This window comes from Myodes glareolus, chromosome 4 (assembly GCF_982192425.1).
Source record: "Myodes glareolus chromosome 4, mMyoGla1.1, whole genome shotgun sequence".
NCBI classification, from domain to species: domain Eukaryota; kingdom Metazoa; phylum Chordata; class Mammalia; order Rodentia; family Cricetidae; genus Myodes; species Myodes glareolus.
In genome coordinates this window covers 106,107,284-106,134,119 of record NC_142029.1, presented here as the reverse complement: position 1 = coordinate 106,134,119, position 26,836 = coordinate 106,107,284, and the positions used below count along the sequence as shown (strand labels likewise).

At 38.6% G+C, this 26,836-nt stretch overlaps 1 protein-coding gene and 1 pseudogene across 1 annotated transcript; both read left to right on the top strand.

Moving 5' to 3' along the window:
• The first annotated feature begins 350 nt into the window (after positions 1–350).
• On the top strand, positions 351–1,319 carry LOC148122418 (olfactory receptor 7D11-like). Its single transcript, XM_087905100.1, has one exon. It carries the CDS (start codon positions 351–353, stop codon positions 1,317–1,319), a length of 969 nt encoding a protein of 322 aa, XP_087761226.1.
• Positions 1,320–6,853: 5,534 nt separating this feature from the next.
• On the top strand, positions 6,854–9,362 carry LOC148122417 (olfactory receptor 7D11-like; annotated as a pseudogene).
• Positions 9,363–26,836: the final 17,474 nt, after the last annotated feature.

Genomic DNA, 26,836 nt, shown 5'->3' with positions numbered 1-26,836 from the left:
TAGAGGTAAATTTTCATTCTATTAGGAGAAATAAATTACTGTAGTTATAAAGAAAAATAACAAGAAAACTTCAAGTGTTTTTGGGTTAATTAAAAAATAAAGTTTCTATATAGGTTTATATAGAAAATTTCATTAATAGCAGTTATAGAAGTTAAAGAAGAGAGATATTTGAGTAAATAAAAATAGAATGATTACACATATTTACAAATGGTTACAAAAAGTCACTTGGTTAAGTAAATGAGAGTTATTTTCATTGTTAAAGATATGCTTCTCCAGGTTATTTTGTGACTTGACAGTAGCTATTAGTTGAAAACTCTCCTTATCTCATCTCTAACAGAAACAAAAGTTAAATGGAAACAGAGAACGACACACTGATACCAGAATTTCTCATTGTGGGCCTCTCAGATAACCCTGAACTGAAGCCCATTCTCTTTGGACTGTTCCTGTCTTTGTACCTGGTCACTGTGCTTGGGAACCTGCTCATCATCCTGGCTGTCAGTTCTAGCTCCCGCCTCCACACTCCCATGTACTTCTTCCTTTCCAACCTGTCTTTTATTGACATCTGTTTCATCTCAACTACAATACCAAAGATGCTGGTGAACATACATTCACAGAGAAAAGGTATCTCCTACAGGGAATGCCTTACACAGGTATATTTTTTTACTACTTTAGTTGGAATGGATAATTTTTTACTTACTTTAATGGCCTATGATCGCTTTGTAGCTATCTGTCATCCCCTCAACTACACTGTTATCATGAGTCCTTGCGTATGTACCCTTCTGGTCCTGATGTTTTGGATCATCATGTTCTGGGTCTCCCTGATTCATATTCTACTGATGAATGAATTGAACTTCTCCAGAGGAACTAAAATTCCACATTTCTTCTGTGAACTGGCACAAGTTCTCAAGGTAGCCAGCTCTGATACTCACATCAATAATGTAATTATGTATGTGCTGACTTCCCTACTAGTTGTGATTCCTATGATAGGAATCTTTATGTCTTATTCACAGATTATCTCATCCTTGTTAAGGATGTCCTCTACTGTGAGTAAGTACAAAGCCTTTTCCACCTGTGGGTCTCACCTCTGTGTGGTCTCCTTGTTCTATGGGTCAGGACTTGGAGTTTACTTCAGCTCCTCTGTTTCTCATTCTTCTCAGAGAAGAATGATTGCCTCATTGATGTATACTGTGATCAGTCCCATGCTGAACCCATTTATATATTGCCTGAGAAACAAAGATGTTAAGGATGCTCTTGGAAAACTTGTCAACAGAGTTACCTCTTGTCCATCCATACTGAGAACTCTAAGACAAATTTTATGAACATACCTATCCTGGGTGGTATTTTTCTATCATTTACCACATGCGTAATTTACACTATGTAGAAATTATTTTTAACTTTTCATTTTTGTATTTTTAAAAGAAATTATTTTAATTCCCTATGCATGCTGTTCAAAGAATGTATTTGTGCTTTTGGAATTTTTTGATAATTAAATTGTTGTGAAATATGACTTATGAGTTCATATGAGTTCATCCTGAATCATTTTTGGATGTTTATTGTTCTTTACCTTAATTTGATAGTATTCTTGTTTTCCCTAAAGGAAATATGAAAATGCTCACATCAATGCTGTTATCATGTGAGTCCTGTTACTATCATTCAACATATGTGATTTCATCCTGAAAACATTTTTGTATTATTTTTTAATTTTTAATTTTTTTATTTTTGAGATTATAGCTTAATAACATTTTTATTTTCTTTCCTTCCCTCCAAATTCTCCCATATATCTCCCTTTATCCTTCAAATTTATGGTCTCTTTATTAACTAATATTATTACTGCAGGCATATACATATATGTATATACATATATATTCCTTATTACAGCGATTTCAGCCTATATAATGTTACTTCTATGTTACATGTATTTATGTATTCAGGGGTAATTATTTTGACACTAGTGTTCTCTTTTCCGGGGAAAGCCACCTCTTCTCTGTCCAGATTTTATCAGTTGTCTACAGTTACAGAAAGCTTTGTGTAGTTGAGTATATTCATGGTGTCATATTTGTTCAGCTCATATTTGGGCAGTCACGCTTGTGAGAATCTATGGGTATAGCTTCTGCTATTTCAAGAAGACACATTCTCTTTGTTCCTGATACTTTGACTCTCATAATCTCTCCTTTCCTTCTTCCACAATATTTGTAGATATATCCATTGGGACTGGACTTCACATCTGCAATTTATTGATTGTGGCTTTCTGTAGAAGTGTCTTTGGTTGCAAAGAGAAGTTTCCTTGATTAGGGGTGAAGACTTCACTTATTTGTCAGTATAAGGTCAAATGCCTAGAGATTGCTGTTAGGGATTTTGCTGGTTTGGTAAATTAGTAGTTGTAGATTCTTCTCCAATATCATGGTAGTGAAATGTGTTATTCAAGCAACCAACATAGCTGGCAAGCAACCTACCCAGTTATGACTTGCTGCAGCCAGTGCAGCCTGGATAGCCAAGACTGGTTGGGGGTATTGGGACTGAGAGAGGGAGGCTTCTTTTCAGGGGGAAGAACGGCAAACTTTATTTTGCCCAGCAACCTTTTATACCTCTACTCCTTTTGTGGAGACCCACAAGAAGAATCAGACATCCTTGTCAATTACAGACCACAAGAAAGTTTTACTGCCAGTCAGGAGGAGTGAGGGCAGCTGGATCACAACAACTCCCCCCATTTTATTTTATAATACTTTGCCTGTCATGGGGAATAGTCCTCTAATATTCCCTGTTGCAAGTAGCATCCCGCGCCTAAAGTATTGCCAGTTTGTGGCTACTCAGACACATAGCCCTAAACCAAGTATCCCCAGGACTGAGAGTGCCAAGGAGTCAGACCAGAGCTGCAACCATCTAGCATGCACTAACTGGGTGGTAAAATTAACAAAAGCAGTATTCCAAACCCCTCTCATATGACGGTTGAGTTCCATAACAGTAGCAGAAGCATGCAATACAGGGCCATGAGTAACACATATAACACGAGTAACTGTTGAAAAGATAGTCCACTTGCTCCTGAACCAGGGCCACTTGTTGGTTCAAGGTCAGTATGCCCAATTGACTACATCCATTAAGATCATTTTAAATGTCCAAAGCATTGTTGACTCTTTCAGCCAGCGGGTTGACAATTTCAGTCATCTGCACAGTCTGTGAGAGAAAGTCTGGCAGCAGTAGCTCTGGTGGCAAAGCTCTGCTTCAGCTGCCTTCTGGCCTCATCCGCACTCACTCTGGATTCAAACTGCTGCACGGAGTGGAGCACAACTCAGGGAAGCAGGCTCACTGCTCCTGCTCCGGAACCATAGAAGGGGCCCCACTTTAAGGATCTTTTAGGGAGTTTGGGCATCCTCAACCTGTCTGGATACTTTCTGCTGAGCAGGGGTGCTGCATCCTTGAGAGTATTTTACATCAACATTTCAGGGAGTCTTGGGATTCAAACCACATAAATTTGCAATGAATCCACAGGTTCTCATCCTCTGTAGAGACAAAAGCAGAACCTCTTTTCCAAAGAGTCAAATCCTTAGGCCTGTAATTTAAAGTCAAAATACCTTTCTTAGCAGTTCCCAGAATCAAATGTGTTTCTTCAGTCCAGAACACAAAAGACAACACAATCAGCACAATAACGTATATCTCTACATGTTCTATATTTTGAGACCCACAATTCTCCTTCCAGCCTCCTTTTTATTATTTCCCTTCTGGCCAATCTTCCAGAGAGCATCCCTCAGAGCATCTCTGGGGACAAAGACACACATACTCCTTTTAATCTGACTTGGCTTGTTCCCAGTCTGGAACATTTAAACCCCCTACCCCCGTACAAAATCTTCGGCTGTCTTCCTTGTTACTTCTGTGCCTTGTTGCTTTAAGAGTTTCAGTTACTTTTTGAGGCCTTTCAATTCACCCTCCTACCTCTTTATGCTTGCTTATCTTTTGGAGGATGTCCCTTAGAGGACATCCCCTCATCTCTGGGGATGAAAAATAAAAACACTTTACCTTCCCCAATACGCTCCTCAATTTAGCAGGCAGCTATAGCAACCCTGTTCAAGTATCCTCACTTTTTATATCATGGTGGGAAACTCCACTTGCTGCAACCAGCACAGCCTGGATAGGTGAGACTGGTGGGAGTGCCGGTATTGAGACACAGAGGCTTCTTTTCAGGTGGAAGAATAGCAACTTTATTTTGCCCAGCAACCTTTTATATTGTTACTCCTTCTGTGGAGACCCTCTGGCCAGAAAGAACACAAACATCCTTGTCAATTAGAGACCACAAGGAAGTTCTGCTGTCAGTCAGGGGGGTGAGGGCAGCTGAATCACAACAGTGACTTCTATTAACCACATTGATGACCAGCATGTCATGATGACCTTAAGAGTATAAAAATTGTGCATGCTTCTTTGTAATAGAGTTCACTCTTTGAACCTAAGACCTGACCAGCAAGAGGGAAACTATGCCTAGTACTGGATATCTATCTATCCATGTAGAGCTAGTGTGATCAGAGAATAATCTGAGATTGTTACAGACTATAATTTAAGCTGTATAATGAATCTCATATTTACTATGCTCCTTTATACAGTGATGATTGGGGTTTAAACAGGAAATCTCCATAAAGTTGTTTTGTAAGAAGTTTCATTCCTGTAATTCTCTCTTTGAAAGATGTTGTATAGTTTGTTAGTGTCCTCCTTAGAAATTTGTACCATCACAGAAGACTGATTGTGTCAGTACAGTACTCTACTCCCTACGCTGTTATCCAAGGGCCAACTCACTTTTTGCTTGAAGTTTTATCAATTATACAGATTGTACTTTTCCTTGTCATGAAGCTATCCATTATGTAATCTTAATATTTGGTGATTATATGTCTTGGCAAGTGTTCTCTGTTTTGAAAGGGTTGTTTATTGCTAAGTACACACTACTGTAGAAGAGTTATTACTGTTAAAATTAAACCTATTCCTTTTTAACTAATGCCCTTCCTATATACCATGAGAGTCACTTTACCCTGCCTGAGGTCTACTACTTAAGGTCCACATATAAAATAGTGGATATCAAAATGATCACATTATCTATTTCTCATTTTACAAGACCTGAGACACAGTGGTTCTTCCATGTTGTATCAAATGTATTATTTGATTCATGTACCTGCATATTGTTTCCTTAGATATGTCACATTTATCTATGCATCTTATAATAAACATATAAATCCACACACAGTTAAAATAATTCTGTCAAGATAATAAGATTATACAGAAATATTGATGTATTCTTTTAATACTCATTAGATAGTCACATTTAAATGAGACTACCAAATCTTACATTTTTTCTCTTTGGTTATCTTCTTTAGAGAATTTTCTGGATCAGAACCTTTGTTGATTTTAAGTAGATTATCTATTTCCTCAAAGTTGAGTTATGTGATTTTTAAATATTTTTATATTGCTTTCTTAACAAATATGATTTTAAATATTGTCTCTCATTTAATTTTCTCCTCTTTTTTGATGAAGTTACCTATAATATTTCAAATTTTATTTGAATGGTTTTATTATAATATGTTAATAATAAGTAATGTGAGTTTCATTATTAAATTTTTATGGATGTACAAAATGTATTCCAGTTGTATTCCTCCCCCATAACACTCTTTACTACTCCTGTTAATTCCTTTCTTCTTCCCAACAATCTTCCTGCTTTTTTGTCATTTTTGTAACCTGATAAGTTTCATTAGATTGTTTACAAGAGCTTTTGTACCTTACAAATGAGTATCTTACTGAAAACATATTTCTCTCCCCCTTTAACTGTAGCTTCAGAGAGGGATGGGTCCCTCTGATCCTCTCTAGGGTCTATTTCTTTTTTTTTCCTTTTTTTTAATTACTTAAAAAATAGCAATCAAATTCCTACTCCCTCCCCTCCATTTTTCAGTCAAGGGGCATATTGGTTGTTTCCAGGTCCTTGTGGCACAATTGAGCATCCTTTGGATATATACCCAAGAGTGGGATTACTGGGTCTTGAGGAAGGTTGTTTCCTAATTTTCTGAGAAATCGCCACACTGACATCCAAAGGGGCTGTACCAGCTTGCATTCCCTCCAGGAATGCAGAAGTGTTGCCTTTTCCCTACAACCTCTCTAGCATAAGTTGTCAACAGTATTTCTGATTTTGGCCATTCTTACAGGTATAAGATGGAATCTCAGAATTGTTCTGATTTGCATTTTTCTGATAACTCTCATGGATGCTCTCATGATTGATCTCATGGAGCAGCTGAGGTCTCTTCTGGGGGCAATGATAAATAGGGTAGTAGAGGTAGCTAAAGGTCGCAGGGGTTCTTTGATGAATAGTTTTATTGCGTCTGCGAATGGTTGTAGGATGCCATATGGTCCTACAATGTTTGGTCCAAGGATGTTGAACATTTCCTTAAGTGTCTTTCAGACATTTTAGATTCCTCTGTTGAGAGTTCCCTGTTTAGGTCTGTACTCCATTTTAATGGGTTATTTGTTCTATTTATGACCAATTTCTTGAGTTCTTTGTATATTTTGGAGGTTGTTGAGAGCATTGTCATGTACACATCTCTTCCACCAATTGGTACCATCAGTATCTTTGCCTCTTTGTCCAATCCTTGCAGTTGCTGTCTGTGTCTTAGGGTGTTGTTCTTAGTCTACTTTGTGCAGTCACTCTCTATTTCTCATGGAGCAGCTGAGGTCTCTTCTGGTCTGCTCCCTTGGTCTGCTCTCTTGGTCTGCTTTCTTGATCCCCTCCGTGCATTTGCATCCTGTTCTTCATACTTTCTCTGATGTTACAGAGAATGAGTGGGTTTGTGGAAAGAGTGGCACTTATAGCTAAAGGGGTCCAATTGGTGGGATGGAGGTGTTGGAGCTGCCTACATACAGGAAGCTTGCCTTCAGGCTTGCTAGTGAAAATAAAGCAGGTGGGTGAGGACCCAGGGTTTTGCCCAGGTACTGAGGGCCTAGAGAGCTTTTGCCCAGCTGAGTAGATGATCCCTGACCTCTTAATCCACTCTGTGTAGTCAGAGCCTCTGCTTCAGAGTTTTTCTGCTACCTTGAGGGATAAGATAATTTGAGGGCAGTGTGGGAATTTTAGCTTACAGAGTCTGATTGATGGTTGGTTGTTAGAGCAACTTGCATGCAGGAAACTTATCTGATGTCTTGTCAGTGTTCTTATGATTCAAGTTGCAGAAAATATACTCAAGTATTCCAGTATCAAATCCTAGTACACTGTACATGGGAAGATATATCTCAAAGGAGAAAATTTTAAACAACTTTTATAAAAATTATGATACTTCTTTAATGATAATCCTCTTTTGTACAATCACTTTTTAGAAATTACTAGAAATAGTATCAATAATTTTGGACTAATTTCATTAGTACATATAAATAGTAGGAAATAAGGGATTTCACTGTGACTTTTTTGTGTATATCATGTACTTTCATCTTCTTTGTGCCTAATATTCACTTCGGATTTCCTTTCATTCCTTTCACTCTTTTCCATTTTACTTTTATGTCACACTTCATTAAAAATATTGATTCTGTATATAAAAGGAAGAATTCAACACATGTGCCAGAGGAAAATAATAACAAAGGCTCAGGAGACAACTATTATATAATGATTATGTGTCAAGTAAAAACAAACATTTCAATTTAAAATATATGTGTCCGTACAATAGCGATATAAAGTAATGATGTACAGAAAATTTAAAAGAAAATATGTGAATAGCTTCCATTCCCTTGGATGAGTTACATAAGAGTGAGCAAGAAAACAAATAAAAACACTCTTGTCTTTAAATATATAAAGAAGAATTAAAACTAATGAATTTATAATAAAAAGGAAAATTTTGGTTAGTTTAACAAATGACTGAAGAATTAGGCATTTTAAGAGGCTGATCTTTGGCTAAGAAAGTTATATTATTCTGTATAATCCACACAGAGAATAATGATTCCATACCAGAGACAAAACTGAGAGACAAACTGTAGACATTTATTTAGTAAACATTATTTTATTTCTTTATTTTCAGAAGACAGAATTATACAATCATAGACCAATTCTTCCTTATTGCCCTTTCAGAAGATCCTGAAATGAAGTCTCTTCTCTTTGGACTATTTAAGTCCATATTCCTGTTTATCATGCTTAGAAACCTTCCTATTATCTTAGTAACTAACTGTGACTCCCAGCTTTACACCCTCATGTATTTTTCCTCTGCAACCTATCATTTGTTGACATTTGCTTAATCTCTGCTACCATCCCCAAAATACTGGTGAACATATACATGCACACAATGGAAATCTCCTACACAGAGTGCCTACCTCAAGTATACGTTTTTAATGATTTTCTTGGAATGGATAATTTTCATCTGACCATTATGGCCTATGGTTGTTTTGTGGCCATCTGCCTCCCACTTAATTGCACAGTCAGCATGAATGCTTGGATCTGTGGCCTCCTGGTTCTTTTGTCTTGGATCATCATGTTTTGTGTTTCCCTAATTCATATGCTACTGATGACGCAACTGAACTTCTATTAGCACTGAAATCCCAGATTTCTTTTGTGAACTCACTGAGCTTCTCAGGCTCGCCTGCTCTGACAGTCACATAAATAAGCTTTTTCTGTATTTGATTTCTGCCTTGCTGGGTATTTTTCCTGTCATTGCAATAGCTTTTTCATATTTTCATATTGTTTCTGCCTTATTGAAAGTGTCCTCCATTGGGAAAAAGTACAAAGCCTTTTCCACATGTGGATTTCACCTCTGTGTAGTCTCCTTGTTTTATGGAACAGGATTTGTGGTTTACTTTAGTTCTACTGTATCCCATTCTTCTCAGAGAAACACCATCACCTCAACCATGTACACCTGTAGTGTGAAGGGCTGGCTTGTTGGGGTATCTGTTCCCACCCAGTACCCCACAGCTGGCAAGTCCCAGAGAAAATCAATTACACAGAGATCTCTATAAGTTTTAAAGCTGATTGGCCCATTAGGTCAGGCTACTTATTAGTTCTTATAACTTATGCTACCCCATTATCCTTATCTACGTTAGCCACACGGCTCAGTAACTTTCTCAGCTGGGCAGCTTACATCTTTCCTCTCTGGTGATCTGGGCAGAACTGCGGAAAGAGCTTCCTGCTTCCCGAATACTCCCAGTCTCTTTGCTCCACCTCTACTTCCTGTCTGGCTTTCCCGCCTACACTGCCTGCCTGGCCAATCAGTGTTTTATTAAAATATGATTGACAGAATACAGATAATTCTCCCGCACCATTCACCATTGTTAGTCCTATGCTGAAACCCTTCATCTACAGCTTGAGAAATAAGGATGTAAAGAGGGCATTAGGTAGACTCCTTAGAGGAGTCAATTTTTGTACTTGATCAATCATTGACAAGATTGTTGTGAATTTCAATATGGAGAAACTTTTCTTCACTTGATCTTTTATATTTCTACTATTCTGTAAGTTTTGATTTTGTACATATTTTAATTACTTTCTTCCTAAAAACCAACAATTCTCTTTTAATTCTTTCTTCCTATATTATGCATAAGTGTAAATGTTTGACAGATTTTCTTATAGACATTTCTGGTATTTTGAAATTGATCTACAGAACTTATATCAGTGGCTGGTATGATTTCTTCAAAGAATGTTTTTTGGGTGTGGCTGAGAAAATACAGCATCTCAAACCTTGCAACCTCAGCTAATTAACTGTTATTTGTTTAAAGAAGAAAACCGAAAACCAGCTCCACAAAATTGTCCTCCATCTTCAACATGCATGCTATTACATTCATATTCTCAAACATACATAAACATACAATAAAAATAAATTTTAAATTTTAAATAAATTGATTGAATATTATAATTTTACCATAATTTGATTACAATTGCATTTTCTTTGAAACAATGTAAGGAAAGTCACTGAACCCACAAACCTATCACTATCAGTAATGTGTTTTCTGCTTCACACATTTGAATCTTCTCATATGACAATATTTGTTTGAATCGTTTCCTGTCTTTAATGTAATTTCTGAAAGTAAAGCACTAAAGTAGGGTGGACAGCTGGAATCTGACACTGAATATATGTTCCTATATCATGCATCGCTATACCATTTTTTATAAAAACATCTGAATTTTGAACATGAAATGTGGAACCTTTGAAAGGATCTTGTCTCACTTTATTTTTAGTTATACAATGGTTGGAGACACTTTTTGAAGTTGCTTTCTTCTTTTAAAGCCTTGATATTTTTCCTTTTATATTGACTCATTTTATATTCCTATGATAATGCCCTCCTTTTTTTTAAGTAATTTTATTAAATTATAAAAGTTTCCATTTCCGCCCCACCTCCCAACACCCTCCCACTCCCCCCACTCCCTCTCCTCCTCCCTCTTCGTCCCTAAGGGCAGACAGGGTTTCCTGCCCTGTGGGAAGTGCAAGCTCCTCCCCCTCCCTCCAGGTCCAGGAAGGTGAGAATCCAAACAGACTGGATCACCAAAATCCAGTATATGCAGAGGAAACAAGTCCCAGTGTCATTGTAAATGGCTTTTCAGAAAGACTCGGGGCTAGCCACATTCAGAGAATCTGGTTGGATCACGTGCTCGTTCAGTCCCAGTCCAACTGGCATTGGTAAACTCTCATTAGATCCGTTCCCTTGTATCAGTGGGTGATAGCATTCCTTGCAGTCCTTATTTCTTTTTTCATTTTCTTCGTCCTTCTGCTCCTCATTTGGACCTTGGGGGGCTCAGTCCGGTGTTCCAATGTGGGTCTCCGTCTGTATCGTCATCCATCTCCAGATGAAGGATCTATGGTGATAAGCAAAATCTTCATCAGTATGGTTATGGGCCAAGGCCGGTTCAGGCACCCTCTCCTCTGTCCAGAGAACAATCTGGGGATCTCTCCTTGGACCTGGGATCCCATATATAATCAAGTCTCCTGTAATCCCAAAAATGACTCCCTTAGTTGAACTATATTCTTCCCTGATCCCATATTCATCCTTCCTCCCTCCCCCACATCCCGGTCCACCGAGCTTTGCCCATTCCTCCCCTTCTCTCTAACCCTCTCCCCTTCCAACAACCCTCCCACCCCCCCCATGCACCCGAGGTTACCTGGGACTGTTGTCTATTTCCTACCTCCTGGCGGATAGCTAAATAATCTTCATCAGGTTCATCTTCTTATTTAGCATCTCTAGGATCATAAATAACAGGCTCAAAGACCTTTAATTATGGTTAGAATCCACTTATGAGTGAACACATACCTTGTTCCTCTTTTTGGGTTTGGCTTACCTCACTCAGTAAAGCCTTTTCTATGTCCATCCATTTGCATGAAAAATTCAAGATGTCATTGTTTTTTACCCCTGAGTAAAACTCTAATGTGTATATATTCCACACCTTTTTTAACCATTCTTCTATTGAGGGGCACCTAGGCTGCTTCCAGGTTCTGGCTATTACAAATAGTGCTGCTATGAACATAGTTGAACAAATGTTTTTGTAGTATGTTAGGGAATCTCTTGGGTATATTCCCAAGAGTGGAATTGCTGGGTCCTGAGGGAGGTTGACTCCCAGGTTCCTGAGAAACCGCCACACTGATTTCCACAGTGGCTGCACAAGTTTGCATTCCCACCAACAATGGATGAGTGTTCCCCTCATTCCACATCCTCTACAGCATAGGCTATCAGTGGTGTTTTTGAGTTTGGCTATTCTGACAGGTGTAAGATGATATCTCAAACTTGTTTTGATTTGCATTTCCCTGATCCCTAAGGAGGTTGAGCATGACCTTAAGTGCCTTTTGGCCATTCGAAATTCATCTGTTGTGAATTCTCTGTTCAGATCAGTACCCCATTTTTTAATTGGGTTAATTAGAGTTTTAGTGTCTAGTTTCTTGAGTTCTTTGTATATTTTGGAGATCAGACCTTTGTCTGATGAGGGGTTTGTGAAGATCTTCTCCCAGTCGGAAGGCAGCCTTTTTGTCTTACTGACAGTGTCCTTTGCTTTACAGAAGCTTCTCAGTTTCAGTAGGTCCCATATATTCATTGTTTCTCTTATTGTCTGCACTCCTGGGGTTCTGCTTAGGAAGTGGTCTCCTGTGCCTATATCTTGTAGTCTACTTCCCACTTTCTCTTCTATCAGGTTCAAAGTGGTTGGATTAATGTTGATGTCTTTAATCCATTTGGACCTGAGTTTTGTGCATGGTGATAGATATGGATCTATTTTCATTTTTCTACAGGTTAACATCCAGTTATGCCAGCACCATTTGTTAAAGATGCTATCCTTCTTCCATTGTATACCTTTAACTCCCTTGTCAAAAATCAGGTGTTCATAAGTTTGTGGGTTAATATCCGGGTCTTCTATTCGATTCCATAGGTCGACTTCTCTGTTGTTATGCCAATACCCAGCTGTTTTCAACACTGTTGCTCTGTAATAGAGTTTGAAGTCAGGGATGGTAATGCCTCCAGAAGTTCCTTTATTGTATAAGATTGTTTTGGCTATCCTGGGTTTTTTGTTTTGCCATATACTTGATTATTGTTCTCTCAAGGTCTGTGAGAGAACAAGACCTCAAGGTCTTGTTCTCAAAAGGTCAAGTTTGGTGGGATTTTGATGGGAATTGCATTGAATCTATAGATTGCTTTTGGTAGAATTGCCATTTTTACTATGTTGATTCTCCCAATCCAAGAACAGGGGAGGTCTTTCCATTTTCTGGTATCCTCCTCAATTTCTTTCTTCAAGGACTTAAAGTTCTTATCAAATAGGTCTTTCACTTCCTTGGTTAGAGTTACCCCAAGATATTTTATGCTATTTGTGGCTATCATGAAAGGTGATGTTTCTCTGATTTCCCTCTCTGCTTCTTTGTCCTTTGTGTATAGGAGGGCAACCGATTTTTTGGAGTTGATCTTGTATCCTGCCACATTACTAAAGGTGTTTATCAACTGTAGGAGTTCTTTGGTAGAGTTTTTGGGGTCGCTTATGTACACTATCATATCGTCTGCAAATAACGAAAGTTTCACTTCATCCTTTCCAATTCGAATCCCCTTGATTCCCTTATGTTGTCTTATTGCTATTGCTAGAACTTCAAGCACTATATTGCAGAGGTATGGAGAGAGTGGACAGCCTTGTCGTGTTCCTGATTTTAGTGGAATGGCTTTGAGTTTCTCTCCGTTCAATTTGATGGTAGCTGTCGGTTTGCTATATATTGCTTTCATTATATTCAGGTATGATCCTCGTAAACCCAATCTCTCCAACACCCTTATCATAAATGGGTATTGAATTTTGTCAAATGCTTTCTCAGCATCCAATGAAATGATCATATGGTTTTTTTCTTTCAGTTTATTTATATGATGGATTACATTGATAGATTTGCGTATGTTGAACCAACCCTGCATCTCTGGGATGAAGCCCACTTGATCATAATGGATGATTTTTCTAATGTATTCTTGGACTCGGTTTGCCAGTATTTTATTGACTACTTTTGTGTCAATGTTCATGAGTGAGATTGGTCTGTAATTCTCTTTCTTGGTTGTGTCTTTGTGTGGTTTTGGTATCAGGGTAACTGTAGCTTCATAAAAAGAGTTTGGCAATGACTCTTCTGTTTCTATATTGTGAAATACATTAAGGAGTATAGGTATTAGCTCTTCCTGGAAGTTCTGGTAGAATTCTGCATTGAAACCATCTGGTCGAGGACTTTTTTTGGTAGGGAGATTTTTGATAACAGCTTCTAATTCTTCACGACTGACAGGTCTATTTAGATTGTTCAGCTGGTCTTGGTTCAACTTTGGTATATGGTACTTATCTAAAAAAATGTCCATTTCTTTCACATTTTCCAACTTTGTGGCATATAAATTTTTGTAGTAAGATCTAATGATTCTCTGAATTTCCTCTATGTCTGTGGTTATGTCCGCCTTTTCATTTCTGATCTTATTAATTTGCAAGTTCTCTCTCTGCCGTTTGATTAGTTTGGATAAGGGTTTGTCAATCTTGTTGATTTTCTCCAAGAACCAGCTTTTTGATTCATTGATTCTTTGGATTGTTTTCTGTGTTTCTATTTGGTTGATTTCAGCCCTCAGTTTGATTATTTCCAGTCTTCTAGACCTCCTGGGTGAATCAGCTTCTTTTTTTTCTAGAGCTTTCAAGTGTGCTGTTAAGTCTCCAATGTGTGCTTTCTCCATTTTCTTTAATTGGACACTTAGTGCTATGAACTTTCCTCTTAGCACTGCTTTCATAGTGTCCCATAGGTTTGAGTATGTTGTGTCTTTATTTTCATTAAATTCAAGGAAGACTTTAATTTCTTTCTTTATTTCTTCCTTGACCCAGGGGTGATTCAGTAGTTGACTGTTCAACTTCCATGAATTTGTTGGCATCCTGGGGGTAGCACTGTTGTTGAATTCTAACTTTAATCCATGGTGGTCTGATAAGACACAGGTGGTTACTAATATTTTTTTGTATCTGTGGAAGTTTGCTTTGTTACCGAGTATGTGGTCAATTTTCGAGAAGGTTCCATGAGCTGCAGAGAAGAAGGTATATTCTTTCCTATTTGGGTGGAGTGTTCTATAGATGTCTGTTAAGTCCATTTGATTCAATACCTCTAATAATTCTCTTAATTCTCTGCTGGGTTTCTGTCTGATTGACCTGTCCATTGGTGAGAGAGGAGTGTTGAAGTCTCCTACTATTAGTGTCTGTGGATTGATGACTGCCTTGAGTTCTAGAAGTGTTTCTTTTACATAAGTAGGAGGATTTATATTAGGGGCATAGATATTCAGGATTGAGACTTCCTCCTGGTGAATTGTTCCTGTTATGAGTATAAAATGTCCATCTCCATCTCTTCTGATTGATTTTAGTTTGAAGTCAATTTTGTTGGAAATTAGAATGGCTACACCTGCTTGTTTCTTAGGTCCGTTTGCTTGAAAAACCTTTTCCCAACCCTTTACTCTGAGTAGATGTCTGTCTTTGTGGTTGAGGTGTGTTTCTTGTAAACGGCAGAATGTTGGATCCTGTTTTCATATCCAATCTCTTAGTCTGTGCCTTTTTATAGGTGAATTGAGTCCATTAATATTAAGTGATATTAATGACCAGTGGTTGTTGACTCCGGTTATTATGATTTTTTTTGTTTGTTTAATAGAGTTTGTATGTGTTCCTTCTTTGAGTTAAGCTCGTGAAGGGTTGCTAGATGTCTGAGTTATTGTAGGCAGTGTTGGCGATGTTGGATTCCTTGGGTTGCGATTTTCCTTCTATTACTTTCTGTAAGGCTGGGTTTGTGGCTACGAATTGTTTAAATTTGTTCTTATCCTGGAATATTTTGTTTTCTCCATTGACAGTGAATGATATCTTGGCTGGGTATAGTAGTCTGGGTTTGCATCCATGGTCTCTTAGTTCTGCAGTACCTCTATCCAGGACCTTCTGGCTTTCATGGTTTCCATAGAGAAGTCTGGTGTAAGTCTGATCGGTTTACCTTTATAAGTTACTTGCTCTTTTTCCTTTGCAGCTCTTAATATTCTTTCTTTAATCTGTATGTTTTGTGTTTTGATTATTATATGGCGAGGGGATTTTTTTTTATCAAGTCTATTCGGTGTTCTGTATGCTTCTTGAACCTTCATAGGAATATCATTCTTTAAGTTGGGAAAGTTTTCTTCTATAATTTTGTTGAATATATTTTCTGGGCCTTTGATCTGCAGTTCTCCTTCTTCAATCCCTATTATTCTTAGATTTGGTTTTTTTATTGTGTCCCAGATTTCTTGAATGTTTTGTGATGAGAATTTGTTGGATTTGCTGATTTCTTTGATCAGAGCATTTATTTTCTCTATGGTATCTTCAGACTCTGAGATTCGTTCTTCCATCTCTTGTATCCTATTGGTTATGCTTGATTCTGTAGTCTCTGTTCATTTACCTAGATTTTCCATATCCAGCCGGCCCTCGTTTTGTGTTTTCTTCATTGCCTCCATTTCAGTTTTCAATTCTTGAACTGTTTCCATTACCTGTTTGATTGTTTTTTCTTGGTTTCCCAGTGTATCATTCACGGATTTACTCATTTCTTCAAACTTTTTGTTATATTTCTCATTCATTTCTTTACTCATTTCTTCAATCCTTTTGTTGTACTTCTCATCTAGTTCTTTAAGGGAATTATTCATATCCTGTTTAAGGGACTCTATTGCTTTCATCATGGCATTTTTTTCCAATTCTTCTGAATTAAGAAGTTCAAGTCCTTCTATTGTAGGGTCGTTGGGATCTGGTGATTTCATGTTGTTTTTTAGGTTGTTGGAGGAGTTCTTGCCTTGGCGTCTGCCCATCTTTTCCTTCAACTGCTCTATATTGGATCTTCTGATACCAGGTCAGGTTCCCTTGTTGAGCAGGGACTTCACTGACAGAATGTCTACCTTTCTTCAGGTAGTCTATTGAAACACAGGCACTCCCTCATGCCGGGTTGCACTCACAGCCCCGTCCCAGCATGCAAGGGAGCAGCTGTGGGGAGATCTTGTGGCCCCAGGGGGAGGGGAGAAAGAGAGGGAGGTGTACCTGGATGAGGCTGGGCTGGGATTTGGGAGAGCTCAGCAGGGTATAGCCACCACTGCAGGGCAACCAGAAAGTCGAGGGGGGTGGGGAAAGTCTGAATTCCTCCTAGCCGAAGTCCTCGAGCCAGGAGCAACTCACCCCTCCTCCAATGGATGTCTGCTAGAAGATCACTGTCTCTTGCTGGCCAGGAATGTGACTGAGGTGATTCAGGGCCTGTCTGTCAGGCAGGCTCTCAGAGCACAGGAACTGCCCCTGCCTGGCTGAGCCCACAGCTCAGGCTCAGAGTGCCAGGGAGCAGCTCTGGGGAGATCTTGTGGCCCCAGGGGGAGGGGAGAAAGAGAGGGAGGTGTACCTGGATGAGGGCTGGGCTGGGATTTGGGAGAGCTCAGCAGGGTATAGCCACCACTGCAGGGCAACCAGAAAGTCGAGGGGGTAGGGAAAGTCTGAATTCCTCCTAGCCGAAGTCCTCGGGCCAGGAGCAACTCACCCCTCCTCCAATGGATGTCTGCTAGAAGATCACTGTCTCTTGCTGGCCAGGAATGTGGCTGAGGTGATTCAGGGCCTGCCTGTCAGACAGGCTCTCAGAGCACAGGAACTGCCCCTGCCCGGCTGAGCCCACAGCCCAGGCTCAGAGTGCCAGGGAGCAGCTCTGGGGAGATCTTGTGGCCCCAGGGGGAGGGGAGAAAGAGAGGCAATGCCCTCCTTTTTTGATCATATTTTTCTCTTCCCTTATTCCTGCCTTAATGGTTGCTATTAATTAATTTTTGTGTCTTTGAAGGAATGTGTCAGTTCACAATACTTCTACTTTCTTATCTACTGATGAGCATTTCACTAATTTCTAGAGATATTTTCCTTTGTTTAGAATGTTGGTTACAAATTGTTATGGATAATGGTCAGGAGAAGAGATAAACAAGGGATGTTAGTTTGAGAGTTCTTATTTTTTTTAATAAAAGGGGGAAGGGCTGTGGGACATAGGTCTTTTATACTGTCATTTGTATTATCTTTAATGACGTACTGATTGGCCTGTAGCCAGGAAAAGAGTCAATTCATGGCAACATAAATTCTGGGAAGAGGAAGCTTCAGTCTGTGGTCATGATCCAGCTTCTGAGGAAGCAAAATGTGACTGCATCACCAAAATAGGTACCAAGCCATGTGACTAACTCAGACAAGAATTATGGGTTAATGTAAGATATAAGAATTAGTTAAATAAGAAGCCTGAGCTAATGGGCCAATCAGTTTTTAACTAATGTAGACCTCTATGTGATTCTATGGGACATAAAGGGGGCAGGACAGGGTGGGACAGAAAACCTCAATCAACATTCAGAGTGACTAGTTTGGTCTTATGCTTGTTCCCTGCCAGTCCATCAGAAGTTGGTAAATTCCCATTACTTCAGGTAAACTGTTTCAGTGGATGAACCCTTCATGGTCTTGATCACTTTGCTCATATTCACATTCCTTCCACTCTTCAACTAGACCTTGGGAGCTCAGTCCAGTGCTCTGATATGGGTCTCTGCCTCTGTTTCCATCTCTTGTTGGATGAAGGTTCTATCATGATATTTAAGATAATCATCAGTCTGACTACAGGACAAGGTCAGCTCAGGTACCCTCTCCTCTATTGCTTAGGGTCATTCTTGTGGATTCCTGGGAATTTTTCTAGAGCCAGGATTCTTGGTAACCCCATAATAGTTCCCTCAATCAAGATATCTCTTTCCTTGCTCTCATATCTGTCCTTCCTCCATGTTGAATATTCTGTTCCCTCAAGTTCTTCTCAAACCTCCCCTTCTCCCCTCCTCTTCTCCTTCTACCTTTTCTTCTCCCCTGATTTCCATTCTCCCAATTTTGTCAGGTGATCTTGTATGTTTCCAAATTACAGAGAGGTCTATATATGTTTTTCTTTGGGTTTACCTTATTAGTTAGCTTCTCTAGGATCATGAATTGTACAATAAATGTCCTTTGTTTATAGCTATATCCATTTATGTGTGAGTACATACCATATTCATCTTTTTGAGTGTGGGGTACCTCACTCAGGAAAGTGCTTTCTAATTCCATCCATTTGAATGCAAAATTCAAGATGTCATTGTTTTATTTTTAACTGCTTAGTAGTACTCCAATGTGTAAATATGCCACATTTTCTTTATCCATTCTTCAGTTGAGGGGCATCTACAGTGCTTCCAGGTGCTGGCTATTATAAATAATGCTGCTATGAACATAATTGAACAAATGCTTTTGTGGTATGATTGAGCATCTTTTTGGTATTTTCCCAAGAGTAGTATTGCTGGATTCTCAATTTTGTGAATCAAAGACTTAAAGTTCTTGTCAAATTGGACTTTCACTTCTATGGTTAGTGTACCCCAATATATTTTAGGTTATTTGTGGCTATTATTCAGCTACTTATCCTTTGTGTATAGAAGGGCTACTGAGAAATAAGAGAACAAACAGATGAAATGAATGAAATGGATTTAACAGACATCTATAGCACATTCCACCTAAATAGAAAAGAATACATTTTCTTCTCAGCACCTCATGGAACCTGCTCAAAAATTGATCACATAATTGGTAACAAAGCAAACATTCAAAAATACAAAAAAATGTAGTAACTACCTGTGTACTATTGGGTCACCATGGAATAAAGTTAGAGTTAAACTACAATTCTACCCCCAGAAAGCCCACAAACTCATGGAAACTGAACAGTCAACTACTGAACCACCCCTGGGTCAAGGAAGAAATAAAGAAAGAAATTAAAGTCTTCCTTGAATTCAATGAAAATAAAGACATAACTTACCCACACCAGTAGGACACTATGAAAGCAGTGCTAAGAGGAAAGTTCATAGCATTATCCACACATAAAGAAAATGGAGGAAGTTCACATTAGAGACTTAACAGCACACCTGAAAACTCTAGGAAAAGAAGAAGCAGACTCACCCAGGAGGAGTAGAAGACTGGAAATAATCAAACTGAGGTCTGAAATCAACAAAATAGAATCACAGAAAACAAATGGGCACAAAACAACGTCCATCTGCAATTTGCTTCAACTGCCAAGCGCTGACCACTGGGAAAAATTGTCTTTTATTTAAACTGAAGATCTCCATACATGGACAGAATAGATGGAATTGACAGCCTAACTACTTAGGTAAAGGTAGGCCTGTCTTCCTACAGATTTCTCAGCCTACATGATCTTCTGAAGCCTGGCAGGTCCTAAGCTAAACAGCAAAAGGCAAATACAACCTTCAGCAACCATGGAAGACCCTAGGAGTGGCTCTAGGTGCCAACCAAGTAAGTTCTCTGTTGTTTTTTAATCCATAACTCAAGTAAAATTTTATCCTTCTCAAAGATCTCTGATTCATTCAGTTTGACAGCTGAGAGGTTTTGTCAGTTTAAAAGGAAAACCCCACCAAACAAATTTCAGTAAATTACAAATACAAGACCTGCAAGTTATGAAGGTGTAAGGACAAACACAAGTTATCAAATTTCTTTCTCATGCTGCCTTCCACAGTCTTAAAAATATTTTCCATTGTGCAAAAATATCTGTTGCAGTCATTCTGACATAAATATGCTAGTGTTTATACAATGTATACATCTAAAACTTCTGTTTTCACAAACCCAAAGAATTCTTGTGAGTTCCAGGGAGCCAAATTGAAGGATCCACCTTAAACATGTCAGATATACACCCTCAATTCCCTGGTACTAATTTTTTTTCTTAATTTAACTTTGTCCTCTGTTCTGCTAATACCTTAAACAGATGTAAGAGACACCAGACATTTTCATACCACAAATACCAAACAGGAGCAAAGAGACCAGCTATGCCAGGATGTGATCATCACTCAGCCTTCTCAGGTTCTCCTCCAAAGATGACACCCACAAATAAGAAGGAAGCAGTCTTGAGAATCTGCCACCCCAATTCTCTTAACCTGTGGTGCCTAACTTCCCACCTTTTTATTATAAAAAAAGAGATGGTAATGTAATGATCTGTTCTGTCTCTTTAAGAGACAAGCTATGCCCACTCCCTCCCTCCCTCATCCACTAAGGCAGGTTGATCTTCAGCTTCCAGCCTGAGTTCTAGCTCTTTTCCATCTCCCTCTTGGAGAGGCAGCTTTCCATCTCCTCCTTTTCTCACTTCTCTGCCCTCTCTTTCTATTTCTATCTCCCTCTCTCTCTCCATCCCCCTCTCTCTGTCTCTCTCTCTGCTCTTCTCTCTTCTTCCCCTTTTCTTCCATACTTCTATAACCCACTTGATAAATATCGAAGCTCACTCTGTATTGTGTGCCTATCTATGTCTCTGTCTCTTGCCTGATGTCACATTTCTTCCTGCGCTGGACCAGCCACCACTTGGGGACCTGCAGCAATCCCTGCCTGGGACTGGCTGCTCTCAGGGCCTGCTGCCTGCCACCACATGGCCCACTGCCACCACTTGGGGACCTGCAGCATTTCTGCTGCCAGTCACCACCGGGGATCCTGCAGCAAATTTTAATAATCCATTACAAGATATCAACTCAATTTTTTATTGGCTAGATATCTCAGAGACCTAGAATAGAATAAAACATAAATGAAAAAATGTCAATGTAATAATTCCTAATGATATTCTGTTATACTCATAGGTAGATGGCTGTACCAGGAGTCATGAGAGATGCTTCATTCAGCAACTGGTAGAAACAGATATAGAGACACACAATCAAGCATTAAGCCAATGATGGTAGCCATATCAGAGGAACAGCAGGTGACAATTGAAATTCAAGGTGTGGGCCAACCATAAGAAGACTCTCTGATGGATCAAACTTGGTTAGGCAAAACCCTGAGGCCACAGACCCCAAATGTCCTTTGCTTCTGCTGTGCCTTTACATGTTTGCTGTTGCTATCTTTCTCTGGTGTTTGGCATGGTAGAATTGGGTGTGGGGAGGTAGATATCCCACTACCTGTAATGTATTTATCTCATGGAAAAAATCCCATTCTACTGGGCATTTTTACCTGCAAATTATGAAGATGACCTTCCCCCTAAGAAATACTCTCTAGTTGATTTTAATAATGTTAGCTTAAACAGAATTTTGATAAGGAAAAGTAAATACAAAGAAGTGTTACAAAACAGGGGCTTATGAATTTCACTTAAGGAGCTGCCTAAATTGTTGCTCAAGATAATGATTAAGAGAAACAATTGAGTCCCAGGAGCCAGGGTGGCTCAAATTCCATTAATCGCAATGCTGAAGACACAGTCACAGATTTCAGTGTGCATCCTTAGTTGACACAAAACCTTATATTAACTTTAGGTGATGTTCTTTTAATCTGTAACAAGACACTTAAATAAAAATATATATGGGTTATTGGGGTGACCTTGTTTTTGATTATGTAAAAGAGCTCAAGAGCATATTTTTATTTATACTCTGAAGAAATTTATCAGAATCATTGAATGTGATAGATTATAGAATGAATGGCAGCTTTTTAGTTGTACATTGGCCTTGAAAATTCTTGTGGAAAACAGTGATTGTTTTGCTGAGGAGGCCTTGAGCCATTCCATGACTTTGGTCACAAGACACCTCAGGCAAACCTGAGGCCCTTGAACTATTGTGAATTGCACACAATGCATAATAAAGGATATGAGTCATGGAGAAATGTAATGGACCCCTTCATGAAGATATGTAAATAAAGGTTAGGGACATTGGTGTGAGGAAATACTTTGTGTAGTGATTGATAAATATGTCTTTGTAGGGCTGTGCAGGGCCCAAGGTAAGTACAGCCCATTTTGGTCCATTAAAAGAGTCTGGACCTTGTAGCTGTCCCATTGCCCTTAAAGCTCAATCCTGGAGTGCCTATTTTCTTGAATGAATGAAAGACTATGAAAAGAATAAAGAAAAATAGAAAACAAGGAAACCATTGAGAGAGCATGAGTGTCCATTACCCTAAACTTCTCAGACAGAAGTCTAGTATATGCCATGGATTCCTTTAAAGCCCTGTGTTGGTTGGAAGATAGTCCTCAGGTAACATTAGACCACATCCAGGGAATTGGCTGACAAGATTGAGAAAGGGTTGTAGGAGCCAGAAGGGTCAAAGTTGTCACAAGAATCAACTAACCTGGGCTCGTTTGAGCTCACAGATACTGAACCAACAACCAGTGAGCCTGCCTGGGATAAACCTAGGCCCTCTACATGTATGTGCCCAGACGTGTAATGAGAGTCTTAAAGTTCCAGCCTTTAAGATTTCAATTCAATGTTCAATTAAAGATGGCACAAAAAGTTGAAGGGGGCTAAAAGTTCTGAGAGTTAAGGTCTGAGGAATAAGAAATCTACTTACCACAGGTTCCATCTATCCATATTTCTTTATTCTTCCTTTCTCTTTCTCTCTTCATTCTTGCTTCTTCCCACTACAAATGTTTCCAGATATATACACCCTTAAAACTAGCAATTTCCCAGTTCTAGCAGGTTTGGGGTCTGAATTCTTTTGCCCCATCAAAATAGAAGGAGGCTTCATTCACACATAGATCTGTGCATGTCGAGTGAATTTCTTAGTGGAGGAACTTACTTAAGAAAGGAATTAAATCATCAGGAAATTATAGAGGGGAGGTTAGTGCATGACACTATATTTTTAGTTGATAGATACTAAAGATAAAAAGGTTTATTTTCAGTAAAATTATGAATAGAGTATGGATTGTATTTTAAATCATCATGCTGCTGTTTTCCTCTCCCAGAATGCACAGAATCAGTTAACAAAGCAACCTACATAAACAGTCAGGGGGAAGCCATGGCTCTTGATCAGATTAGCACATACACCAAAGGCTGTATTTTCTATGGGCCTAGGTCTGGAGTTTTGCTCTAGGTAGTAGAAACAAAAAGAGGAACCAAGGTCTCTAAAGTTCTGGGGTATGTTGTTATTAGCCATACTGATTGTGAATGTTGTGGATCTTTCTCTAGGTTGGAGTTAATTACTTCTTCTGCTGTCCTTGAGTGTGAAACACAAGCTGTGAATTTCCTGAATTAAAATCATCAGTAAACTGAGGTGAAAGTGAGCATGTGGAGTTGAGAACCTTAAAAATGAGGTAAAATAAGAGCAACAACTTGGACAGGCAGTAATTCTGTGTCCTTGGAGATCTGTTATGTTTTAAATAAAATGGTCTTGTCTTGAACCTAAGCACTGTCCAAATGCCTGCTGATAAAGATAATTGCAGGAAGGCAGATCTCTATATTTACCTAGGATAGAGGAACAAGTCCTACCAGTGGGAAACTCTTCTGAACTAGGGAATTCCATCTTAAATATGTAACAGAAATGTAGATCAGTTACAGGGAAAAAAATCTACAGCAAAGGATAACCACTCATTCACAAAAGCAATGTAAAAAAAAACCAACCTTGTTTTCTGGTTTAAAAAGTTTACCAAATCCCCTGACTTTGATAAGTCACTAGTGAAAAGATGGCTGAACAATTATTGTATGATATTGTGACTTGTATTAGTTGTGTGTCTTGGTCTTGGAAGACTCCTAATAGTGGGAACTGGGGCTACTTCTGACTCTTTTGATGACTTTTTGACGCTCTTCTTCATACTAGGTTGCCTTACCCAGTCTTAATACAAGGTAAGGTGCTTATTCTTACTACAACTCAACAGGATATATTTTGTTGATAGCTATGGGAGGCCTTTATTTCTATTCTTTTCTGAAGAGAAATAAAGAAGTAGATGATGGGTGTCAGAGGGGAGACAACGGGGGACTGGGAGGAGAGGAGGGAGAAAGAAATGAGGTTGTGATTTGAAAAAATAAATTAAAAATTTACATTGGCAGAACAATAATTTATTGGCATTACTTATACGGGCATGGATGAGTGAGGGATTAATTTCAGAAGAAACTACATCACCAACACACAGTGCAGCATAAATAAAGACCGTTGAAATCAGCATCACTAGAACTCCCTATGATAGGAAGTTCCACCCCCCACTGGCCTGCAAGACTTCACAGTTTTTAGGGCCTTGCAAGTCTTACAGCTTTCTGCATTCCCAAGCATTGCTAGTTTTGTTACCCTGAGTCATGTGAGCTCCCCTCTCCATATAGGATAGATTGGTATAAATGGAGAAAATAGCTACATAATAGCAAGAAATACTAAATTAAATTTTAACCATTAGGAAAATAAAAGTTACCATGAGTATGGCACCATATTTCTTCATCTCTTCTTCTATTGAGGGCTACCTAGGTGTTTCCACTTTCTAGCTTCTTAGAATAAAGAAGCAATTAACGTGTTTGAGAAATTTCTCTCTAGTATGACAAAGCGTCTTTTGGGTATGTTCCCAAAAGTGGTATAGCTGAATCTTGGGGTAAATCTATTATCATCTTTCTACTGAATCACTTCTCATCTTCTTGAGGAATCATCACTGATTTCCATAGTATCTGTACAAGTCAGCACTCCCACCAGCAATGGATGAGTGTCCTCACTCTTGCCACCGTGAAAGTTTATTTGTTTGATTGATCTAAGTCATTCTGACTGGTGTAAGATGAAATCTAAAAGAAGTTTTAATTTGCAGTTCCCTGCTTACTAAGGAGGTTGGACATTTCTTAAAGTGTTTCTCAGCCATTTGAATTTTCTTTTATGAAAATGCTCTTTTTGAATCTATTCTTCATTGTAATTGAATTATTCATATACTTATATATGTTATATATATTATATATGTATAATTTTAGAGTTCTTCATATTTTTAAGATAGTAACAATACTATTGATTTGTATTTTATTGACAATATTTTCAATATTATGCAGGGTGCTCCTTTTTGTGAATCACCATGATCATTTTTATGTAGAAATGTATTAATTGTTTTTATTTTTGGTATGATGTCATTATGTTGATATCACACGATTTTATTGATTTTTATTGAGCTCTACATTTTTCTCTGCTCCCCTTCCTACCTCTCTCCTCCCCTTTAACCCTCCAACAAGGTCCTGTGCTTTCAGTTTACTCAGGAGATCTTGTCTTTTTCTACTTCCCATGTAGATTAGATCTATGTATGTTTCTCTTAGTGTCCTAATTGTTGTCTAAGTTCCCTGGGATTGTGATTTGTGAGCTGGTTTTCTTTGCTTTATGTTTAAAAACCACCTATGAGTGAGTAGATGTGATACTTGTTTTAATGTGTCTGGGTTACCTCACTCAAAATGCTGGTTTTTAGCTCCATCCATTTTCCTGCAAAATTCAAGATGACGTTATTTTTTCTGCTGTGTAGTACTCCATTGTGCAAATGTACCACATTTTTCTTATCAAATCTTCCATCGAGGGGCATTTAGGTTGTTTCCAGGTTCTGGCTATGACAAACAATGCTGCTAGGAACATAGTTGAGCATATGTCCTTGTGGCACAATTGAGCATCCTTTGGATATGTACCCAAAAGTGATATTACTGGGTCTTGAGGAAGGTTGTTTCCTAATTTTCTGAGAAATCACCACATTGACATTCAAAGGGGCTGTACCAGCTTGCATTCCCACTAGCAATGCTGGAATGTTCCCTTTATCCATGTCCTCTCCAGCCTAAGTTGTCATCAGTGTTTTTGATCTGGTTCATTCTTAAAGGTGTAAGATGGAATCTCAGAGTTGTTTTGATTTGCATTTTTCTAATGATTAAGGATGTTGAACTTTTCCTTAAGTGTCTTCCAGCCATTTTAGATTCCTCTATTGAGAATTTTCTGTTTAGGTCTGTACTCCATTTTTCTTATTGGATTATGTGTTCTTTTGTTGACCAATTTCTTGAGTTTGTATATTTTGGAGATCAGACTTCTGTCTGATGTGAAGTTAGTGAAGATCTTTTCCCATTCTGTAGGCTGTCCTTTTGTCTTGTTGATTATGTCCTTTCCTTTACAGAAGCTTTTCAGTTTCAGGAGGTCCCATTTATTAATTGTTTCTCTCAGTGTCTGTGCTGCTGAGGTTATATTTAGGAAGTTGTCTCTTGTGCCAGTGCATTCAAGTGTGCTTCCTACTTTCTCTTCTATAAGGTTCAGTGTGGCTAGCTTTATGTTGAGGTCTTTGATCTATTTGGACTTGAGTTTTGAGCATGGTGATAGATATGGTTCTATTTTCATTTTTCTACATGTTGATATCCAGTTATGACAGCACCATTTGTTAAATAGGCTTTCTTTTTTCCATTTGATTTTTTTCCTTCTTTGTCAAAATTCAGGTCTTCAAAGGAGTGTGGATTAATATGGAGGCCTTTGATTTGGTTCCATTGGTCCTCCTGTCTGTTATTGTATCATTACCTGGCTGTTTTCAGTACTGTAGCTCTGTAGTAGAGTTTGAAATCAGGGATTGTGATACCTCCAGAAGTTCTTTTATTGTGTAGGATTATTTTGGCTATCCTGTGCTTTTTACTTTTCCATATGAAGTTGAGTACTGTTCTTTTGAGGTCTCTGAAAAATTTT